General features: G+C 40.4%; 1 protein-coding gene across 1 annotated transcript; it reads left to right on the top strand.

Moving 5' to 3' along the window:
- Positions 1-45: 45 nt before the first annotated feature.
- GPT2 (glutamic--pyruvic transaminase 2) lies at positions 46-23,554 on the top strand. Its single transcript, XM_009906690.2, has 11 exons — positions 46-734; positions 9,176-9,265; positions 10,730-10,838; positions 14,395-14,528; positions 17,408-17,651; positions 18,404-18,483; positions 19,040-19,176; positions 19,845-20,019; positions 20,845-21,000; positions 21,812-21,924; positions 23,127-23,554. Exons 1-11 carry the CDS (start codon positions 393-395, stop codon positions 23,215-23,217), a joined length of 1,671 nt encoding a protein of 556 aa, XP_009904992.2. The 5' UTR covers positions 46-392; the 3' UTR covers positions 23,218-23,554.
- The last annotated feature ends 256 nt before the right edge of the window (positions 23,555-23,810 follow it).

A 23,810-nucleotide genomic window follows, 5' to 3' on the forward strand; every position in this document is an offset into this window, starting at 1 on the left:
GCAATCCACACCTTCGCACGCTCCGGCGGGGTGAGCGGTGGTAGGGCTGCTGCGGGCGCTGCCTGGGGAAGGATGGGTTTGCTCGGGACCTTGACAGAGCACTAGAGCGGACACTTCTGCCGGGGAGAGTGGTCTGCAACGCTGTTCTGATGCAATGGTGGACTCTATTGCTCCTCTGATGGCATCCCACCGCTGCAAGATCGGTTGTGTCCATTGCAATTAAGTTTGCGAGATCTGGACATGAGAAGATCGAGCATGTACGTGTAACTGTGACAGCTTATCGGCACTTCTGATTGTATTTATTGCTCGTGTGCGTCTTACTTGCTTCCAGTGTGATTACAAGCTACAGCACTAGTATCCTTAACCTTGCTTTGGGAACCACCTGGAGGAGCATGCATCGTTTTGCCTTGGTTGCCAAGCAAACTGCGACAAGCCTGGGCTGCCAGGGATCAGGGGTCTTCCGAAGCGGAAGGAGAGACATGGCTTTGCGCTGCGTCGCTTCGCTGGCGGCCGAGCGGCAGCCACGGTGTCCCCGGCTCCTGCGGCCGGCGCGGGAGGGGACGGTGCGCTGGAGCAGCGCTGCCAAGGCCTCCGCGGTGAAGATGAATGAGAAGGCGAGCAGGGAAAAGATTCTGACGCTGGAGTCCATGAACCCGCTAGTGAAGGCGCTGGAATATGCAGTGCGGGGCCCCATTGTCCTTAAAGCCGGCGAGATCGAGAAGGAGTTGCGGAAGGTGAGGCAGGAGTGGCCGTGGGTACAGGGCAGGGAGGGCTCCACGCCGCTTCGCTCAACCCTGCTCCACGCCGTCTGCTCCTTTGGCGTGCCCGCTGCCGCCGCCCCTACTGGCCCTGCCCCCAGGGCACTCCTTCGCCGCCGCCGCTCCTGATTGGGACGTCGGGGGGCTCGGCAGGGCCGCGGCCGGCTGTGGGGCCGACGTGGCAGGCGGTAGGGTGGCTGACATCGCGCGGGGCGGGTCAGCGACCCTGTCGAAGCCTCGGGAAAGCAGGCAGCAGGGTCTGTCACGGCGGTGCTGCGAGTGGTAGTGCAGTGCCTGGTACTGAGTTTTTAACACTCACAGCCGAGGAGCAGCTCTTCCTCCTGCTCTGTTGCTGCCCTGCTGTCCGTGGCTGGGTGGCTTTGCCCAGAGCCTGCCCTGCCCAGCTCGCCCTGGCTCTACGGCGGGATCCCCCTCACACTCGCACTCGTCCGCACGGGAGGCAGGATAGGCTCCAAAGATGCCCCCCTCGCCCCCGATCTCCGGCTACCGTGTGCCACCGATTGCGTAAGGCCAGTCGGTTATATCCCGTGTTTACACCTCTTCATCCACCTTGACCGTTTGCTGCAATCCCATGCCCTCTATGTTATACAAGAGGGTGACTGACCAGCTTTCATCACACAGATAGGGCGTTTAAGGCCTTGAGGAGAGTCTCGGAGATAGTGCCTCGGCCAGGCAGAAAGGCACCTTTGGCCCCGGCGGTCTCCGGACGTGAGGGATAAATTCGGTGTTTCCAGTCACTGCTCTGCAGCCCGTCCAATGCTCCCCTGCCTTCTGGTCTTCCAAAGCCGGGAAGATTAATGTTTTCTTGGGCGACCACCGATATTGTGCTTCTCTTTTTTTTCAGCTGCACAAGTGGAAGTGTTTGAGGACAAGCTTTCAGAGCACAAACACTCGGAAATGCTGCCCAAAGTTTTGAGTGGCTAGAGTTTTTGGGAGGATTGGGCAATAAAGCCTGATGCAAGATATTCCTGAAGGTCTGGGCTAAAATGTACTAACGAAGGCATTCAAATCAGTCAGTGCTTATATTTTGTTCTTGTTTGTTGGTTGTTTTTTTTTTTCTTTTTCTTATTTCTTTTCTTATATTAAGACAGCACTGAAAAAAGCCCAACCCTTGGCAATTCAGGCATGGCTTTTTGTAAGTACTGTTCACATCACAGCTTCTCCTCTCAGTCTGAGGGCTCTCTCTTTGTTTTGAATAAAGCATCTGGCATACTTATTTTTCTGTAATTTCAAATACCGTTCTCTGCCACAGAAAGGCTTGCTCACATGTTAGCAAGTACTGCAAGACCAATTTGATTTGCCATAACGATGCTACCCAGAACACATGATTTTATTTCTTTGGTCTCTGTGGTGGTTCTCCATGTTTTATAAGGTGAAGCATGTTTTCAGCTCACTGTCTATTATATTTATCAGCTACTTATGTTTAATTCCATAATTATTAAAAGCGGCTTCTCTTTTATAATTCTACTTAAACCTGGAGAGTGGTGATGGAGATGTAATGTCAGAATATTTGTTTTGATTTTTTTTTGCCTCAAAACTTGTTTATAAAGGCGTCACTGACTTTATGCAACTAGGTTCTCTAGTGGCTGTGTTTTCCAGAGTATAACCTTACAGTGTTCTCCCAGAGTACGCTTGTTTTCAAGCTAACATCATGGGGCAGGAGGTATTACTTGACAAAACAAATATAATATGATCTTCACTAACTCCTCCCAACTCCCCTGCTTACTTCAATTACCAGCTGAGTCACTGGCTGAGAGAAAAATCTTCTGTGCACTTTTTAAAAGTAAGAGCAAGTATTTTCTAGTCAGTTTATTGTTATGGCAGGTTTGTGCCAGCTTGAATGGCAGTTTCCATTATATAGTTGTTGGGTTTTTTTCCCCTTTTTGTTGAACTAGTCTCTCATGGAATACTATCAATAGCTACTAACATTCATAGACATGTGACTATGCTCTAAGGTGACTAAAGCAAACAAAAACCTCCCTGTTGGCAGGGAAGGAGGACAGCATTACTGTAAAACCTGAGACAATGTGTCTACAGAGAACACTAATCAAATGAAGGAAGTACCTGAAAGGCTGAAGCAATTGCCTGAGAAAGGTGATGCCATACAGCATTTCTAGATTTCATTATTACTATGCTTTGACAGCAAAAGGGTTGTCCTGTAGCAACTATACTACATATGATGGGGAAGGAGCTTTGTGCAGGCATGAAAGTGTGAATTCCACAGTGTGATAGGGAAGCACTGCATTGGCTGGTGGTAGCAAGAGCAGGCAGAAGTGAAACAATTATATACCTGCTAGTAAATCTGCCTTTGTCCTGTTCTGCTCAGATGCCTTTGGGTCATTTGTTTCTAAACAAATGCATCTTAAATGCAGTCATTGTCTAATGAGATGAAATAGAGGCTTTCCCTCTTTAAACTTGGTTCGGTTCAGTTAGACTTCATATTTGTGTAACTTACACAGCTTGATGTGCAGACTATAAAATAGCTACCTGAAGCTGTTTGCACAGTGGAAGCTTGAATTTTCTCTGACTTTTGTTCTGCTGTCTCAGATTCTGAACAGCAGGTTCTCTGTTCTATCTTGCACTTGCTTTTGTTTATTAACAGCAAGGGATTACAACAGGAGCTGTAACTCCACAATGCACATAGAAATAAAGACTAAAATGCTACTTGAGAACTCTCCAACTAGGCAATTGAAGAGCCAGTTCTTTAAAAAAGTAAATAAAAATGAGGCATTAGTTTCAGCTAAAGTGTTCACAATTAAGACAATGGAAGTGTTAGAATACTCTTAAAGTTTAGTAAGATTAATTACTCAGGATTACAAATGGGGCATGTTGTACTTGCACTTCATAACTTCTGTTAGCATGTGACCTGTATTCATAGACTCTTAGAATCACTATGGTTGGAAAAGACCTTAAGGATCATGGAGTCCAACCATTATCTAATTCTACTAAGTGTGATGCTAAACCGTGTCCCTAAGCCCCACATCTCTGTGTCTTTTAATCAACTCAAGAGATGGTGATTCAGCCACCTCCTTGGAGAGCCTGTTCTAGAGTTTGAGAAAAAAAAATTCTAATAGCCTATCTACCTCCCCTGGTGCAACTTGAGACCATTTTCTGTTGTCCTTTCACTCATTACTAGAAAGAAGAGGTGGACACTCACCTCACTACAACCGCCTTTCACATCTCCCCTCAGCCTCCCCCAGACAAAACACTCTCAGTTCCTTCAGCCACTCCTCCTAAGACGTTCTCTAGACCCTTCACCAGCTTTGTAGCCCTTCTCTGGACATGATCCAGCACCTCAGTGTCTTTCTTCATCTAGGTGGAAAATGAAGGTTTTGATCTACATTAAGTCTCTCCAGATGGAAATAGTTATACAAAATTATTTACTTGAATCACTTCTCTGAATATTGTTTTTATAATTTAAAAATTCCATTATGCTCCAAAAGTGAAAACTTGATTTCTCTTCCCCTTTGCTAATGATAATAATCATCTTATCCTGACCCACCTGGGCATGAGGGTTGGACTGGACAATCTCTAGAGGTCCCTTCTAACCCCTACCATTCTGTGATTCTGTGTCTTATTAAGGTGATGCTGGGAGAAAGAAGTGACCTCAGTCATTTTCCTTGGTGTTTCTGGAAAGCAAGCTAGAGCAGGCATATTTTAATAAATTATTATACTCTCAATAGAACTAAAAAAAAATAAGTTTTTTTTTAATCCCCTTGTTTTAGACTGTTAACATATGACCCCTGTATCAAGTGTATGACCCCTGTATTAATTACATTTCAGACTAGAAACGTTATCTTAAAGAAGAATTCGGTGCAAGAATAATGTAATCTCTGGACAGCCCCCTCTTTACTTAAGAAGCAAGCTCTATCTTTACGTAGGCAGCACACACACCTGATTTGTTACTTTGCTTTCATGTTAATTTTGAGTGATCATGCTATGGACAGTCCCTTCATACCTGTTATCTGTAACACTCTGGCCTCTATCTCCACTTACATTTTCCTTTTTCCCCATTTCTTGCTTAGGTTTTACATAATGTCAGGTTAAGTTGGCTTACACACACTCACAAAGCATGTGCATATTAAACTGCATTTTAGGATCCACAAGTCAATTCTTGTAACACTGGAGACTGCTTGGTTTAGTGTGGGCCACACAACATTAGGTCCTGTGCAAAACTTCCAAGTAACTGAGAGAGAACTGGAGGGCAGAAAGGGGTTGAGGGGTGGAATGCAGAGATATATAGGTAGCATGTAGAAAATTCCTTCAGATCAGCACAGGTGGTTTACATACTTCACCACTGGGTCTGGAACTAGGTGCCTTTAATGGCAGTATACAGTCTCTACACACTGAAGACCATTTTATCCTGAGCAGCCACGGTAGCCTGATTTAATTTTGCAGTAAGATGGTTGTACACGCATCTCCTGTACCTGTGTTTTTCATTTGCATAACTATTGCAAATAGGTTCCTGTTACATGTTTATTCTTTAAGTGACTGGCTCACTCCCTACATTTCTGTTTAGATAATAACACTACCAAAATGCCTTTTGCTTAGGTAGTCAGTTATGCAGGTGGCTTCTGCTAAAGTACTTTTTAAAAATACTGTAGAGATTTTCCCTTTTTTGTTTGCTAATTCTTCAGGCTTTTAAATTGAAAAAAACCCACCATTCTGACTTAGAATGCAGACTTAGTTGTAAATGTGAATTGACTGCATCCCTGGGAGTTGTGGGAAGATAAAACAGAGTTTAGACAATGACATGCAGAAAACAATTTGACATGCCAAGAAAAAGATACAAGATTGACTGGTACACTCAGTAATGAAAGATGTTAAGCTTAAATTACCATCCTATAATTTTCTATTTTGAATATTTGTCTGTGTGCACACTAAGAAAGTATCTTCCAGGCAAGACCATGTGATGTCATTAAGATGGAATTGTTCCTTGGTTGCCTGTACATGTTACATCTGGAAGTGAATCTGTGGTAAACCCCATGTTTTCTAACAGGGCAAAAACTAGAGCAGATGAAGATGAAAGAAAGACTACAGTTACTAAAATCACGTGTTCAGAAGCACACAGTCCACACAGTTGAAGACGGTCTATTCCAAAATAGCCTTTTTCCTACAGGTCTTCAAGTTAAGAGGGATCCCAATGCCTAATCTTCTTCTAATGAGTGTTATTTTAATTATGTCCTTTTACAATCATATTTAAATCTAGGGCTTTATTTGCATAGGCAAAATTTCTGAATGCAAATACACTTTGAACAGTGTGCAAGGCACAAGTAACTTGAGGACAGTTCCTGTTCTGTAATCCCTGAGTCACAACTGCCAGTTAATGGTCAATCCACCCATTTTCTCTTCCGATATTAGGGGGCACACAAGTAATCACTGCTGTTTCAACTCAAAATACAGAATTTACCTTCTCCTTCTTTCCTACAACAGTTCACATCAGCTTGAATTACACATGCATAACACAAACTCAAAGCCTTACTCTGTGGTAAGCAGGTCAGGTTTATTTTTCTGCTGTGAGCTGTTTTAATAAAAAGATTGGAATGCTAATTCAGGCCTTCAAGTCCCTATTAGCTAAGGGCCTCTGGGTAGTGCTTTCTTGGCCCTTTAAGAGAAGGAAACAGAAAAGCAAAGCAAGCAAGCAACTTGGCTACTACAGCATAGATCTCAACTGTGCTAAAATGTTTGTTTTTTCCAGCTGTCTTATTATGCAGGTTATTTGTGCAAGTCACAGCAAAACCAGACTTGGTTTATGTTAAAGAAATAGCACAATGTTTCACAGCCATGAAAGCAAGGCACAAACAACGGCAATGAAAATGGAACAATAAGGAGCTGCCAAGAGCAGGCAAATTCTAAAATTCACAAATAGTTGAAATACCATGTTGCTCATCTGGAATTAAAAGCACTCACATTTTCATGGCCTCCTGAAGGGAAGCTTCTTCAGTTCTTTCCTATTGCCATTACCAAATCCAAATTACACAAATCTCTCTACAGATTGAAAGTTTTCCTTTGGAATTTGCCAAAGACTTTAGCAAAGACAGATTCAGGTCAATTTGCACACTTCTTTACTTTTTTGTGGGTACAGTGCTATTTTGCAATTTGACAGCATTCTTAGATGGCACCATCATGAAGGGAACCTCCAGGCATACTAAAACTCTACAGAGCTAAAGCAGCTCCTGGCAGCGCATTGCCTTCATGTTTCTTCTTTGGGATAGCGTGTGTTATGGCATCCTATTGTTTCTTTGATCAAATAAATCTCCCAACGCTTCTTGCATGGTGACTCTCTCCTTGAGAGAGTCATCATCTCATAATCTACTCCTAACCTGCTGGACTTCTGTATTTCTTGAGGCTGTGGGGATGTCATAGGAAAGAGCAAGTTTATCCAAATCTGGTTTTGTATTTTGTATTGGCTCTGCACCAATGAATTCTGGTTCACATACAAAAATCACATACAAAAATCCCTTTTCCCAACTTCATATGACACTTAGAACACCAATATAGTTAGAATAATCCTATCTGACTTGCTTTAGATTTCATAGGCTTTTCATCTTGTCTCTTAAAAGACTGCATTTACTCTTGGAAGAGTGACAAAAGTAACTGCTGAAGGAGCTAATTTGCAAAGAGCTTATTTCAAATCTGGGAAGATTCCTTTATTTCATTAGAATCCTTTCATTGCCAAGAAGGCAGCAACTTAAAAAACCCCAACCAACCAACTAACCAAAAACAAACCAAAACCAAACAAAATCACCAACCAACAACAAAAAAGCCCCACCCCAAAACAACCAACCAACCCTCCCCCATTTTTGTATTTTCTGCTTGACATCTGAATTTGAAAGTGCAGGATGGCTTCCTCAGCTTTAAATATGGCTACTGTAGTTAGTCCCTTTGCTGACCATTTCAAAAGAACGGCAGAAGATTGGCTTTGCTCCCCAGATGAAGATGAATCATGGGTTTTTTTGGACAGTGAAGTGCCACCAAAGGCAGTGGTTGTTCCATAGGGCTGGGGATTGGTTTCCCTCCTTGATGTGGCTCTTGAGTTTGTTAGTAGAGCTCCTGTACTACAAGCTTCCCTTTTCCAAATCTACACCTGCTGGCAGGGGCCAGTTAGAATCCAGTCAGACTTTAGAACACACTTTGACAGCCTCCCCATACCAAGAGAGAGAATGAAAAATAGTGTGAAAGACCGGCTGTGAGTGACACCATATTTAAAATACATGTAGAGAAAGAGTATGAGAGAGAATAAGAGAGACTAAGAGACAAAATACAAGAGAGAAAGAATAAGAGAGAGTATGAGAGAGAGAAAGTGATTATGCAGAAGAGCAAGACAATATGCAGAAGACAGAATATGAGAGAGAGAGAATACAAGAGAGAAACAGAGGTGGGGAGGGGACAGCTCTCGATCACTAGAAGAAAGCAAAACAATCCCAATGTCCTAGTTTCTGCTCCTTTTGTATGTTCCTTGGCTTGCCAGTGACTAAAATTGTCTCAGCAGAGGTATGTTGCTGACATGGTCAAACTGCTTTTTCTTCTGCAGTGAAAGTTAAGTCAGGCTGTCAGGATGTGCTGCAATTCAGCAAGACCTGGACAGGCTGGAGAGTTGGACAGAGGTGAACCTCATGAAGTTCAACAAGGGCGAGTGTAGAGTCCTGCATGTGGGGAGAAATAACCTTAGCTCTCTACAACTACCTCAAAGGAGGTTATAGTGAGGTGGGTATTGAAGCAAGAAGCAGGATGAGAAGAAATGGCCTCAAGTTGTGCCAGGGGAAGTTTAGACTGGAAAATTTTATTCATTAAAATAGTGGTTAAGCGTTGGAATAGGCTGCCCAGAGAAGTGGTGGAATCACTGTCCTGGAAGTGTTCAAAAAGCATGTAGGTGTCTGTATATGGAAAAGTGGGGTCATGAATATTTAATCTAAATAGAAAATAAATAAGCAGCAGTATCTTTACACTTTTTACTCTAAAATATACTAAAGGTCTTGAGGTTTCATTTGTTGGTGGATTTCTCAAATGTTATCAAATCTTTTTAGCTTCTTGACTGATCTATCCCTCCCGCAGGTGTATCAAACAAGTTGTTCTGTTCATGACCATTCAAAATGTCATTTTTTTCATCTTTTCTACTTCATCATGTGGTTTCCAGGCAAGTCAATCTCTTACTTGCAGCTACCAGGGGAAAAAACCCAAACAAAACCACCCAGCCTATTGTTTACAAATGTGTCACAATCAGCATCATTTCTGTGAAGGGATTTAAGATTTACTGGCACTATTGTATAAGAAATGCATTAAGTTTTACATTAGACAGATTAGGCACCGTTTAGTTACAGCCATATGACAGGTAACAAAAACTATTTATCATCTACTTCAGCCCTAACAACACATTGTGAATTGTCTCTTTTTAGGGAATCAAAAAACCTTTCACTGAAGTAATTAAAGCCAACATTGGAGATGCGCATGCAATGGGACAAAGGCCGATCACCTTCCTCCGTCAGGTAAGACTATCACAAAATACTGTTCTTGATGTTTTATTAAATTACCAAGAATATCTTAAAATCTCTCTGATGTGTATAGTGGTATGAATGATTTCCCCACATGCTCTAGACTTAAAATAGTTCTTTTGTGAAGAATCACAAATGGTGGTTTCTGAGATGAAGTCCTATACCTCGCTTGCTGAGTGTCCTCTTTCAGCGCAGTTAGCTTTCCTTACTTTCAGGTCATTCCCTATCCATACTTTCTCCTGCCACTTCTCCTGTGTTATCAGTCAGCACATTCACTATCTTTGAAAAAGAAAGTGGCTGTCTTCAATGAATAAGTAAATGTCTTTTTTATCTGACACTATGCCTTTAGATCTGCACACATCTAGGAGCAATTGTACTGTTGTTCATCTTGCACATTTTACCTCTAGGCAAGCTAATTGATTAACTTTTAGGAAGGACTACAACAGAATCCATATTTGTGCATTAATCCTAAAATACAGGCAAGGTTGAAAATCAGTATTTCACCTTGTACTGAACATCCCTTACACACAAATGTAAGCCCTTGTCTATAACAATCCAGAGAGTTCTAGGACAAGCTGAAGCTTGTCAAATTGGGGATCCAGGTCATGAGATTATAAAATTGAACTACAGAGCAAACTGTCAGTAAACTAGGAAGACCAAAGCTTCTGACAAATTATTCAAATCCAATGTTATTAAAGAAAATACTGGATAAATGGGAAATCCTTTCTCCCTATGACTGTGTGTGCACATGGATTAATTCTTTACTCATCCCACATGATGACAACAGACTGGTCATATTACACCATTTAAGCATAAAAATGAGAGAAAGACTGGGAGAAACTAAGCTGATCTCAAGCAAGCCCTCTAGATTCTGTGTGTCTTACATTCCTTCACAGACTGAATTCTACTAGGTCGTGTTTCTACTTATACGATCTTCTGTATTGCCACTTCTTTTTTAATTAACAATTCCCCACAAATTGAAGTTAGTAATAACTATAAGTTATTTTTTTTGAAGGATTATTAGAACATGGAACTGGGAGTTCAGAATATGGACACATTTCTCCATTCTCCACATTGAAACTCATGATTTCTTGTCAATAAAGTGGGCAAGTAATATACAAAGAGTGAAGGATAGAGCTGTTTAGAGATTACACATGACTAATGAACTGTGTTTTACTGTGCTTGCATTGTGCATCACTCACTTTGACTGTCATCTTTGCTGTCTGTAATACAAATAGTTAATAATACTATAACTATTTTTATCAGTGGAACCTGGAACCCAGTAAGAGTTCACTTTTATAAGCAATACCCTTTCAAAAACAACTCCAAACTTTTCATCATAACCTTTGCTACATATTAGCTAGTGTTTGTGATCTTCATTTCCAAGGAAAGTTAACAGTAATATTACCAACTTAAAATATTGAGAAGTGGCCAATTTACATTTTCTTGGCACTCTAGGTAGTGGCACTGTGTACATACCCAAACCTGTTGGACAGCCCAAGTTTTCCAGAAGATGCCAAAAAGCGAGCCAGACGGATCTTGCAGGGCTGTGGAGGAAACAGTTTAGGTAAGCCTCTATTTCAGTTGCTCATGTTGATGTCAGAATCAACAATTTTAGCTTCAATATTTACAGTGCTGAAATTTCTTAATCTTGTTTCACATGATTGCATATCAAATGGGAGGTGGCCTAGGGCAAAATGATGGGCAGAGAGTTCACAGTGTGGCTTACTGAGAAAAAATAAGTAACAGTACAAATTTTTAATGAGACTTGTTGCAGAAGAGGACAAGATGAGGATTATAGCTGTGGAGCCCTCACCACAATAACATCTGGGCATAACCCAAAACATAATGCTGAGCTTTTTGTATTAGAAAAGTAAGTGGCAGAGAGTACCAGTGAAGCTTTGTTACTGTTCTTATCACGTGTTAATCCTGAGCTCTGACAGCTGGTTTTCCTGCTGAGTGTAGATGGGGCTGTTTACAGTTTCATCATCTCTAGACGTTTTTCTGTCAAGGAGTCCACTGTCCTTGTAACGATGGCATCAACAAACCATCTATGTCCATCTCAGCCAAACCAGTTCATATTCTTGTATCTTAATTTTGAATTACCGGTCCAAGTTTGTCAGGATATGACCTGTGGTATCAGAAACTCAGGTATCAAGGTGAGAGTGCTGTGCAAAGGGAAAGCTGCACAGCTGAAAGGTGATAGATTTTTACTTAGCCAAGATAGTTTTCACTGAAGATGTGAAAGCCCAATTTCTCCAAGGTAAAATAACCCTTGAAAGAACTACAGAACTCTTCAGCTCTTCATATAATATAATATACGCCCAAACTTGGCACATGTAGTACAGAGGAAATGGAAGAGACAAATTCTTTATTGTCTGGCAGCTGTACTGCCTATTTATACCTGGGAAATGCCAGTAGAATTTGTACTATTAGTGTTACATCTGTTGGTATGTCAGAGAATCTGGCACATTTAATTACCTTCTTGCAGGTAAGCTAACATTTCAGAGTAGAGATTAGAGTAGTTGGCATATTGCTAAATCTTTGTGATTGTAGTGCCTATTTGCACTGGTGTATTTGGAGAGTAAGTGCTGTGAAAGATAATAAACAAAACCTAAATATGTTAGCAGCATTTCAGCCTAACAGCACAGCCTAATACAGGATGTATTTTATTTGAGCCTTTTTTTTTTTGCATTAGTTTTGTTTCCATATGTAGAACATTAAAAATACATTTATCAAAACGGGGAAGTTCTTCTAGCTCTGTGAATTCCTCTCCTGGCTTACTTTGGAACAATGATTCCACATAGTCCTAACTGTCATGTAAGACTCACTGGGCATACATTTCAGTTTTGCCTCAGCCTTTCTCTGTAGCGATTTTCAAATACAGCGACATGGTAGGAGTTCTCAGAATGCTGGGTCTTGCCCCCATGCTGGCATGAAATGAATTCAGCCTGGCATACATAATATTTCAGAAATGTGTTAACTCTGTACAAAAGTCCCTTCTCAGCAGAAGATCACATATTTCAAGTAATTTGTGTTAGCTCAGTAGATGCTGAGGAAGTAGGCCTGAAACAATTGCAATATTCAAATACGATGACAATTCTAAATACACCCTTTTCATTTCAGTGGGAAAACTGAAGTTCTGTAAGTTAATGGGGTCTTAAATGATTTCTTTTCCTGATGTGATATGTACTAAGAAAAACTAACCACTGCAAACTATAACCACTGCAGACCTTACTGATCTGCTCTAGTGGTTTCTGCCTTCTCTTCACCCTCCCCATCTCCAGCATCATGTATCATAGACATATTTCTTGGCCTTGGTTACTCATCAGTCTCTGTATAGCACTCCATAAAAACACACATCAGAGGCAAGCAGCTGAACAGAAGTTACTGCAATCACTTTGTGGGTAGTCTTTTCATGGCTAAGAAGGAGAAATCTGCTTTCTTGGGAGAAAGCAAAGGTCAAAACCTGATCCCTCCATGTAGCTCTATGTGTTGTGTTGTGTTCTAATAAAACTTTATTTTCAAACAACATGTCAGTCCAACACAGAAGTGGCTTCACTATGTATGGTCAAGCTACTTGAAGTGTTGCACCCACATCTCTACTGGTCTATTTAAATGTATTAATTGCAAAGTCAATATGAATGTCTTGACCTCTGCATATGAACTAAAATAATCAAACTTCAATTAACGTTCATCTGGCAAAACTGTACTCATAGTGTTGAGCCTTTCTACTCACAGACCATGTATGAAGGATCAGATACGTCCTCAACTTCTGTTGTGTTCAAATACCTGTGGGATTCCTTTGACATCACTTACTTTGCATGTGGGATAATTGTCATATCTTTCCAGGCATTTGAGAAATTTACCCCTCTCCTCTATAAAAATATATCTAATGTATGCACACAAAGTTTTTTGGGTTGGGGTTATTTATTTGTATCCCATAGTACAAAGGCATGGGTTCTAGTCAAAACTATCAATTGAGCATAATTAAGTGCAGAAAACTGAATTCAGGTCTTCTGTATCTCCTCACTGAGCCATGAGGCTTAGTTCTCAATGAAGCACAAGACAGAATGACACCTTAGATTTGTTCTTCAAATTAATAGCAGTTTCCTAATGTGGTCCAAGACCCATGTATAGACCCAATGTAACTTCTAGTCCTGCAAAAGTAAATGTTTAGGACATGAGGGAACTTTGTGCCCTGAATTACCATTTTGTTCTATGTTATTGTGCAGTTCTTGCAAAGGCTCTTTGTCTTTATGAATTATGCTTTTGCAGAAGTATTATCAGTCAGACTACTAGCATAGAACTGAGTGAAGACAGTTAAGTCAGGCACAATTATTCCACTTCAGCCAACAAGCCAAAAAGATTCTGCAGCTTCATGACAGTGTTCTAAATTAGATGTACACTTGTCACTTTATTGTCCATCAGTCCTAGGCTTCATAGCTTGAATCCACTCCTCACCTTGGCTTAGGCTTAGTTTTACTCTTTATTTGTGGCACGTGCTCAGCAGTGAGGCACAAAGGCATCTAACATCTTACTTAAGATTATTAGTTGTGCTCTGTAAACTGCACGAGGCTTATAGATTGGCGTGATCCTAGATGTTTCTGCTACAAGTAACTGAAAAGCAGTTATGGGAGATGCTGTGGGAGGAAAGAGGTGCAGTTTAAGATTTCACATTGTGAAATAGAAATCTTACTTTTGTCATGGATTTGAAGGAGTTATTTTCCTTTCTATTGCACACGCTACCTCTTTTCCTTGTTCCCATTAAATAGGTGTCAGTTGACATTCTGAGTGGTTTTCAACATAAAGAAAACAACTGGGAGATCGTAAAAGATTGCCCAGATTGCTATTTCAATTTTCAAAGTAGCCTTTAGATCCAACTTTTTAACAATCCAGTATATTATTTTTTATTTTGGTGACAATTCAGTGTATTTCTCTAATGCCAAATAGATTCTTTTGCTCCCTGAACAAAGCATCTCCCAAAAAAACCCACCCAAACCCCACAACAAAACCCAACAGAAACAAAGAAACGTGAAAGCCCCCCAACAGTCCTGGGGAAAATACCAGAAAATCTGATATTCATTGTACTGAATTTTCATCTCAGGCTTTACTTTTCACAGGATCTTACACTGCCAGTCAAGGTATAAATTGCATCCGTGAAGATGTTGCTTCATATATTGAAAGAAGAGACGGAGGGGTTCCTGCAGATCCAGATAACATATATCTTACCACTGGGGCAAGTGATGGTATTACTGTAAGTATTAAAATTAAACCTGTATAAACTATATATATGTATAGTTATCAGTGACCTTTGGAAATACAGTTCTCTGTTGAACATCTGATCTCACCTCAGTGCCAGGAAAGATTATGGAACAGATCATCTTGGGGGCAATCACAGTGCACCTGCAGGACAGCCAAGGGATCAGGCCTAGCCAGCATGGATTTAGGAAGGGCAGGTCCTGCCTGACCAGCCTGATCTCCTTCTATGATCAGGTGACTGCCTGGTGGATGTGGGGAAGGCTGTGGATATATTCTATCTGGGCTTCAGCAAGGCCTTTGACACCATCCCCCACAGCAAACTCCTGGCCAAGCTGTCAGCCCATGGCTTGGACAGCAGCACTCTGTGCTGGGTTAGGAACTGGCTGGAGGGCTGAGCCCAGAGAGTGGTGGTGAATGGTGCCACATCCAGCTGGCAGCCAGTCACTAGTGGTGTCCCCCAGGGATCAGTGCTGGGCCCCATCCTGTTCAATATCTTTATTGATGATCTAGATGAGGGGATTGAGTCCACCATTAGTAAGTTTGCAGACGACACCAAGTTGGGAGCAGGTGTTGATCTGTTAGAGGGTAGAAGGGCTCTCCAGAGGGACCTTGACAGGCTGGATAGATGGGCAGAGTCCAACATGGTGGTGTTCAACAAGTCCAAGTGCTGCCTGCTGCACTTTCATCACAACAACCCCATGCAGTGCTACAGGCTGGAGTTGGAGTGGCTGGAGAGCAGCCAGGCAGAAAGGGAAGTGGGGGTACTGGTTGACAGCCGGCTGAACATGAGCCAGCAGTGTGCCCAGGTGGCCAAGAAGGCCAATGGCATCCTGGCCTGCATCAGAAATAGTGTGGCCAGCAGGAGCAGGGAAGTCATTCTGCCCTTGTATGCAGCACTGGTCAGGCCACACCTTGAGTACTATGTCTAGTTCTGGGTCCCTCAGTTTAAGAAGGATGTTGAGACACTTCCAACGTGTCCAGAGAAGGGCAATGAGGCTGGGGAGAGGCCTCGAGCACAAGACCTACGAGGAGAGGCTGAGGGAGCTGGGGGTGTTTAGCCAGGAGAAGAGGAGACTCAGGGGAGACCTTATTGCTCTCTACAACTACCTGAAAGGAGGTTATAGGCAGGTGGGGGTTGGTCTCTTCTCTGAGGCAACCAGCACCAAAACAAGAGGACACAGTCTCAAGCTGCGCCAGGGGAAGTTTAGGCTGGAGGTGAGGAGAAAGTTCTTCCCAGAAAGAGTGATTGGCCATTGGAATGGGCTGCCCAGGGTGGTGGTGGAGTCACCGTCCATGGAGGTGTTCAAAAAAGGATTGGATGTGGCACTTGAAGCCATGGCTTAGTTAGTCACGAGGTGCCAGGTGTTAAGTTGGACTTGATGGTCTCTGAGGTCTTTTCCAACCTTATTGATTCTATAATTCTATGATAACTGCCTCAATCAGATTTTTCCTTTATGCAAACATATTTACAGACACTACAACAACCAGCACTTCTTTGCTTTCATTGAGCTTATACAGCTGCTTTGTAAAACTCCCTTTAAAAATGACATCTAGTGGCAGAGTTCAGAATGATAATGTTCTGACATGAGCACTTTTCCAGATCTCTTTACTGAATTGGCTTTCCAGAGTTTCTGAAGCCCAGCATTATACTGGCATCTTGTCAGGAATAGCAGTGTAGCATATCAAATCTGCATCATGCTCATTTGATTTCACCAGCAATGAAAAGTGAGCAGTACAATGATTCTCATTATTTGGCACTCCCAAAAATAAAACTACTATTCTTTCATAACTTGGGGGGGCAGAAGATGTTAAAAGAGATTGTTTAATTTGCATTTGATCCTGATTATACATTTTGGGTGTTTAGTATTTTTAAACTAGTGGTGGGTACAAAATTATGTTCATTGCAAATCATTAGCTTGGCAGCTGAGTTAGTATGTGATGAGAGACACAGAAAGGCAGATTTTGTTCTAAAACCAACAAGAAACTTCAAGGATAGCACTGTCATATCTGAAGAGCTAATTTTGTTTTTACACTATTAATACATGTTGATCAGGATGCCTGCTTTGATTGCACTTGTACTTCAGAGTTCTGCACCTGTACTTGATTATAAAGGCAAGGAATCTTCACTTCCTGCACCAAGTGCACTCTTTTATTAATTCACATGGGAAAATCCTATACACAAACACATAGCCTCTGGGTACAGGCTCTGCACTGACCTTAGCACAAACATAACATTTCTGTCTGTATCTTCTGGGCACAAACAACATGCATTAGATTTCCATCCCAAGACATGCACACTTTTGGTCTCTTCTGTTACTTGAAAATGAAACTATAATGTGAGTCCCTAGATTTGTTTCCAGCTGGCCATATTTGCTTGTAACCTAATATAGGTCTCTCTGTTGCAAAGGAGACCCAGGTTCTAAAATTTGAGTTTATATAGTGGTCATTTATGTTTAATGAGATAAAATGAGGCAACAAGCAACAACTTGCTGAGGCTTCAACTGGGCACAGAAGAAAAAGAATAGCCTTGATACTCCTGCTTTTCCTCTAGCCTTGTGCTCAGAATGCCTTTCCTAAGTTTTGCAGTTGATCAGACATCATCTTTAGAAACCATGACATACAGAGGAATTCCATTAAGCTGAGGCAGACCATCCTAGCTCTGCCAGTAACTTAACTCCAAAAAATAAATGCCCTTTGATATGAGAAAATTTCTGTGTGCTTCTAGATTTTTTTTTAAGAAGGATGCTCAGTAATTTATTCTAGAGTATATTTTTAAGAAGGATGCTCAGTAATTTATTCTAGAGTATATTATTAGTTCTGATGTATGACCTTTTTCCCTTTTTTTTTTTCTCCTTATTCCTACTTCTTCCCCAGTCAATCTTAAAGATCTTAGTCTCAGGAGGTGGAAAGTCCAGAACAGGAGTGATGATCCCTATACCACAATATCCTTTATATTCAGCAGCCATATCTGATCTAGATGCAATCCAGGTGAACTACTATTTGGATGAAGAAAATTGCTGGGCTCTAAATGTGAATGAACTTCGCCGTTCCTTATATGAAGCTAAGTCATACTGCAATCCAAAAGTCCTCTGCATCATCAACCCTGGAAATCCCACAGGTCTATACCAAATTTGTTTAATGGTTGTGGTCTATGACTACTTTTATTCCCCCCCCCCACCCTTTTATTCCTTTGACATTGTAGGCAAATCCTAAATACATCTCAATTATATATTTGTATGCTGAAGTCTGAAGATCAGTACTCTAAGTAGGACAGTATGTCATACTTTTAGAAACATTTCCAGTATCATGGAACTCCAGGGATTTGGGAAGAAGATGGAGCAGGTTCATTTCACTGGATCCCCTTTGAAGCCACTGCTTCCACTGAGCTTTCACAGACTTGTAGAATGACCTCCAGTCACTCTGGGTCTTTATCAAAGATCTTGTCCTGACATGGCCTCTGAGAGGCAATGGCTACAGACACACTGAGTTCAGTGGCAACCACCGTCTCCCTCAGAACAATTTATATTTTGAGCAGTTCAGCTTGATCAGTGACAAACCAGCTCCCACTTAACCATCAAGCATTAGAGTATTTCAAATGGTCAGTTATATACAGAGTACTATTAGTAAGTTATTGACTGATTATTGTAACTACACTTTTTTTGCTTAAGTTGGACTAAATTACCTTGAACCACAATTCCTTCCAAAATGTTCCTTAATTTCACATTTAATGACCTGAATTCTAAATTTCAGTAGCACTTTTCTGAGAAAGAAGGATGTCTTACTGAAAAGCTAGTAATCTAGGTCTGGGCAAAAAGATTTGTAAATACATGCTCCACTAACTTCTTTCTTGTTTTAAAACTCAAACTATAGGACAGGTGCAAAGCAGAAAGTGCATTGAAGATGTGATACACTTTGCTTGGGAAGAGAAACTTTTTCTTCTGGCTGATGAGGTAATGGAATATTATGTTCTCTCAAAAGCACAGCTGAGAGCACACGTGAGGTGTAATTCTGTTCCACGTGTGGTATTGGTGTTTTTTAAGCACAGGGAACAGATTCTTTATTATCATATGAGGAAACATGGAAGATTCTTACTAGCAGAAGATTAATATGGGATGTGGCTTGATCGGGATTTGAACAAGAGGGAAAGTGTAGGGGGCACAAGCAAGGAGACACAAGGAGGAACCTTGCTGGAACTGATCTAAAACCCTATGTGATACTCAGTCCACTTCAAATAAAAGAAACAGAAAGAAAATCAGTTTAAACATACAAGTAAAGATTAAATTATACAAATAAGCTCACTCTCCTTCCAAAGGCTAAACTACTAAGTATGGGCACATGAGATAAAATGCATCAAAACAGTAACTACTACTTAACAAAGAACCTTGTGTCTTCTAACGGCTTTTGAGTATTACCACTGTTCCTTCAGTTCAGATCTGGCTCTCTGAAAGGCCATCTTTTATCCTTAGTTGGGGGAACAGAGCACATTAATGTCTTCTGACTGTTCAGGTTTACCAGGACAATGTGTACTCTGAAGGATGCCAGTTTCATTCCTTCAAAAAGATTCTGTATGAGATGGGACCCGAGTACTATAACAATGTTGAGCTGGCCTCTTTTCACTCCACCTCTAAGGGATACATGGGCGAGTAAGTCTGCTTTAGTTTTTTTGTTTTGTTTCTTCTTCCTTATTAATCTGGTGAGACAACCATTTCATGTTAGAGACCTGAAGGTAATCCACTCTCTTCTATTAATTTCAATTAAAAGCTATTAAGAAAAGAAAAAGAAGTATTTAAAGCACAGAGTAATGGATTAGCTCAGTGGTTTTCAAAGTACTGAGTGTATTTATTTCAGACACCTAACACCTCAGTTCCACAAAGATGAAAACTTACAGTCCTAAGCCAGACCTGTGATAAAAATACAGTCTCCAATATTCAAGGGAAGAGCTCAAGAATCACTAGGGTGTTTGATCAGTTTGGAGATGAATAGATGGAAGGAAAAAGAATTTTCTGATTAAATGAATGCTGGTACAGTCATATGCTCTTGTTCTGAAAGAGCAAATAATCCAAGTTAATTGTTAACTTGTCTAACAGAGAATCTGCATGGACATGATTTTCTCAGTATGGGATACTAGGGCTTAATGACGTATCATTTAGTTCCATCTGAAAACATTATCAGTATAGCAGCTGCTTCAACAACCTGTATGCTATATATTAAGATCCTCCTTAATTGCCTTTCCACTTCTGCAGTTACTTTCATTGCTTTTCCTGTATTTATACACTTTTTAACTGATCTTTTCTGTTCACTTTAATCACAGATGTGGCTACAGAGGAGGCTACATGGAGGTCTTAAACTTGCACCCAGACATTAAAGGACAGCTTGTTAAGCTGCTTTCTGTTCGCCTTTGTCCTCCAGTCTCAGGACAAGCAGCACTGGATGTTGTAGTGAATCCTCCAGTACCTGGAGAAGAATCTTATGCACAGTTCATAAAGGTTTGCAATAATGTGCTTGTTCTTTTATGCATTTCCTAAAGCTATCCTGTGAACATAAAATATGCACAGAGACCACACTTCTTTCCTTTCTTCTTGGACAATCCTGTAAAAGCACCCATCTACAGAACCATGAAGGGTATTTTAAATTAACTCACTACTACAACTTTTAGAAGTTGGATTTTTTTGCTGTACGGTTCCTTTGTTTAGGAGTCAAAAAAACCCCCAACAAACTACCCAAGGCAGCATTATCAAATCAGCTTTCTTGCTGATAAATTCAAGTTTTCTCTTGTGCCTATCATGACAAAATAATTACTAAATACTAAATTGCTTTTACTACAATCTAAACAGGAATGTAAGTTCAAATACAGTTATCAAATCTGCCTTGTTCTTAGGTATCCAGTGCCTCTATATAGTGAACAACATAGTATTCTCTATTAAAGTATACTCACAGTTTCTCACTTGTTAAAATGAAACTCAGTCTGACTTAAGGAATTACAGTTTTGAGTCAGATCAAAGGTTCAGCTAACATAGTCTCTAAAGATAGGCAAACACGGATGCTCAGAAGGAGGAGTGTAAGAAGAGGGCACACAGATAGAGACTTCTTCTGGTTACTGCCTACCTACAACACCTTGTAGTTTCACCCTGCTAATGAGCTTTTCCATTGCTGTCATTAAGAGTACGACTGGAATTAAGAAAATTGTTTGCTCTAACAGCTCAGCACATCCCTCAAAGTCCTTCAGGGAGGGCTTCTTGAAGCATCATAGTTTTTCTCTGGCACTTTTATTGCCACTTCAGATATGTCAAACTGAACTTCCTTTTTAACAGGAGAAGGAGTCTGTTTTGAACAATCTTGCCAAAAAAGCCAAAATAGCAGAAGACATGATTAACGAGGTTCCAGGATTTCACTGCAATCCACTTCAAGGAGCTATGTATGCTTTCCCACGGATCTTTATCCCTTCCAAAGCCATTGAGGAAGCAAAGGTCAGTCAGTCACTTTTACCTCAATCCATTTTAATCTTCATACACATGTCCCTGTCACTTCTAAAGATTGATTTTTTTTATTTCACAGATAGAATAAGCTCATGAAGTTACAAAAGCAGTACTTCATTGACAATGTATCTTAAATATAACACAACCTTTATTTTAAGAGGGGAAAATGAAACAGGGCATTTCATAGAATCATAGAATCAATAAGGTTGAAAGACCTCAAGAGTTCATAAAGTCCAACCTATCACCCAACATCTCGTGACTAACTAAAGACAGTGACTCCACCATTTCATCACAGTGGTAAAGCTTCCAGGTTGAGAATATTACCCAAGGACAGAAATAGGGCTGCTTTTTTAGCTAATTATTTGATTAGGTATATAACCTGCATGTATTTAATAACTTCTGTATCAAGGGACTTTCTAATCACAGATAATTCAGGGGAAAAAAATAGTAACTGGCAATGGAATTGGAACATACAGCTCTCAAATTAATTTTGTCTTGTTGAATGGCTTAGATTTTTGTGTAGTTTTGAGACTTCTGACAAAAAAGTTAAGAGCGAGTCAAGGAGAAAAGCAAAAATATCTGAAAGTTCATTTGAAGCAAGTGTTTTTGTGTGTTCTTCAGCCTTGTTCCTCCATAAAGTACTGTTACTTAATTCACAGTGTGAATTGTCCTTCATCTTCTTTAGTAAACAGAAAAAGAAACTAATAATGTAAGATAAGGTTTCAGGAAGAGGAGCAGTCATGAAATTCTAAGTACTTGGAACATTTTGACTTCAATAATTCCAAATCATCTCTTCCTTTAGGCTCATAAAATGGCACCGGATATGTTCTATTGCATGAAACTTCTGGAAGAGACTGGACTATGTGTTGTACCTGGAAGTGGATTTGGCCAAAAAGAAGGAACCTACCATTTCAGGTACAATTTCTGTTTGCTTAAAATCAAATGAACTGTAACTCTAGCTGTGTTACAGTTCTGTACCAACCCAGTACTTTCTCTTCTGATTAAACATAAGGCTTTTTATTGTAGATTATATTGCCTTGCTTTCTCCTGGATATTTTCTGTGGACTGTAAGCTAGGTCAAAAACCTGGTCTGCTAGATGAGCTATTTGGGTTTTTGCAGTGTTTTCACTGCTTGCTTACATAGTTTTATTCTATTTTTATACATTTGAAATGCCTTCTCCACAAATACAAACAATAATAATAGCCTATACTCTAATCCTAAAGTGGACTAAGGCATTACAAAAATTGTCCTGCTTGCTTCTGGGGGATGGAGTGATTAAGCAGTTTCCATATGGAGAAACTATGTGAAAGATGCATTATCTCCCCTATAAATCTACTCCTTGAGGATCCTGAATAACTCTTCACTTTACCAAAACAAGATGTTGGACTAAATCTTCTAATCCCAAAACTGTGAACATACACTTTGTTGCTTTTGCTTCCAATAAACAGAAGTTTACTCCCCCTGAGCCACCAATAGCTAGAATTTATCATGGAATATAGTCTCATTCTGTCTGCATCAACATAACAAAAGGTACCTTTAGCCATGACGGTTCTGCAACACTGATAGCTGGGTGCATGCAGCTCCAGTAAAAAAAGCTAGTGTGAGCCCATTTCTGCAGCAGTATGGGAAAAACATGTTGTTCTGTAGGTCTTGCATACAGACTCAACCTGATTTTCAGATTATGCAGAAGGGAAAAAAAAAAGGCACTAAAACCTGTGATGTGGGATCCTGCATTGTTTTAATGCTTATGAATTAAGTTTTCAACTCAAAAAGAAATGTACATTTACTTGTAGCTGCCCACCTCTAAAGCTCAAAAAATTGGTATAACTTGGAGGAACTGCCCCAAAAATGAAAACTGAGTTGCTGTTATTTCTTACTGATCACTCAACAGAAAATAACAATTCTTGCAGTCCTGTATATTAACCAATTGAAACAAATGGTTCTAGTTTCATAGTATAGTTCAGTTATTGTATAAATGCAGAATAGAATCATGTCAAAACAACTATTAAACACATTACTAGCTGTACCCTAAGATTAATCAAGATCTGTGCAAAGGTCACAGTTTATTTTGAAGATAATACAGGTTGTTTTTCTTCCTTTAAATATTGTATTCCAGAATGACCATTCTTCCTCCAGCAGAGAAGCTGAAGATCCTACTGGAGAAAGTGAAAGATTTCCACATGAAGTTTCTTGAAAAATATGCATGAAACTACTGTGGCATTTCCCCCTCATCCCCACCTCTTCAAGGTGAATCCAGGAAATGAACAAAGATGTGCTCAGAATGTGCTATTCATCTAATTTAACTAATTTCCAAATAGATAGAACCAATCTCAGATACTACTACAGCTTACTGGACTATTAAATTTAATGTCTGATACAGAAGACATTGTTAAACCATTTTCTTTAAGGTTAAGGGGGAAAGTGAAGAAAACAGAAGAAAGTAAATGATTTTGTGCCTTGATTGTAAGTTGCATTTGTGAACATTTGACTCAGCAGGTTGGGGAAGAGAGTTGCTCATTAGAATTACTACTGTTGTGTGGATTTTGTTTTTTCACAAAACAGAAATGCCAGGAGCAATTGTTTAGCTAGAAGTATGTTTCCCATCTTAAAAATCTACTGAGAAAAGGATTTGCAAAAGCCTCCATCACAAGTCTTGTTCGGTTTAATTTGTTGTCGTTAAGTATGAATTGTTCTCCAAATAGGACTAAGCATGCAGGTACACCCTACTTACTCAAAACAGTTATCTTTGGCAGAAGGGTGCAGATACCTTTGAACTTCTTTTAAAAAGAAATCCTGCCAT

This window comes from Dryobates pubescens, chromosome 19 (genome assembly GCF_014839835.1).
Source record: "Dryobates pubescens isolate bDryPub1 chromosome 19, bDryPub1.pri, whole genome shotgun sequence".
Taxonomy (NCBI): Eukaryota; Metazoa; Chordata; class Aves; order Piciformes; family Picidae; genus Dryobates; species Dryobates pubescens.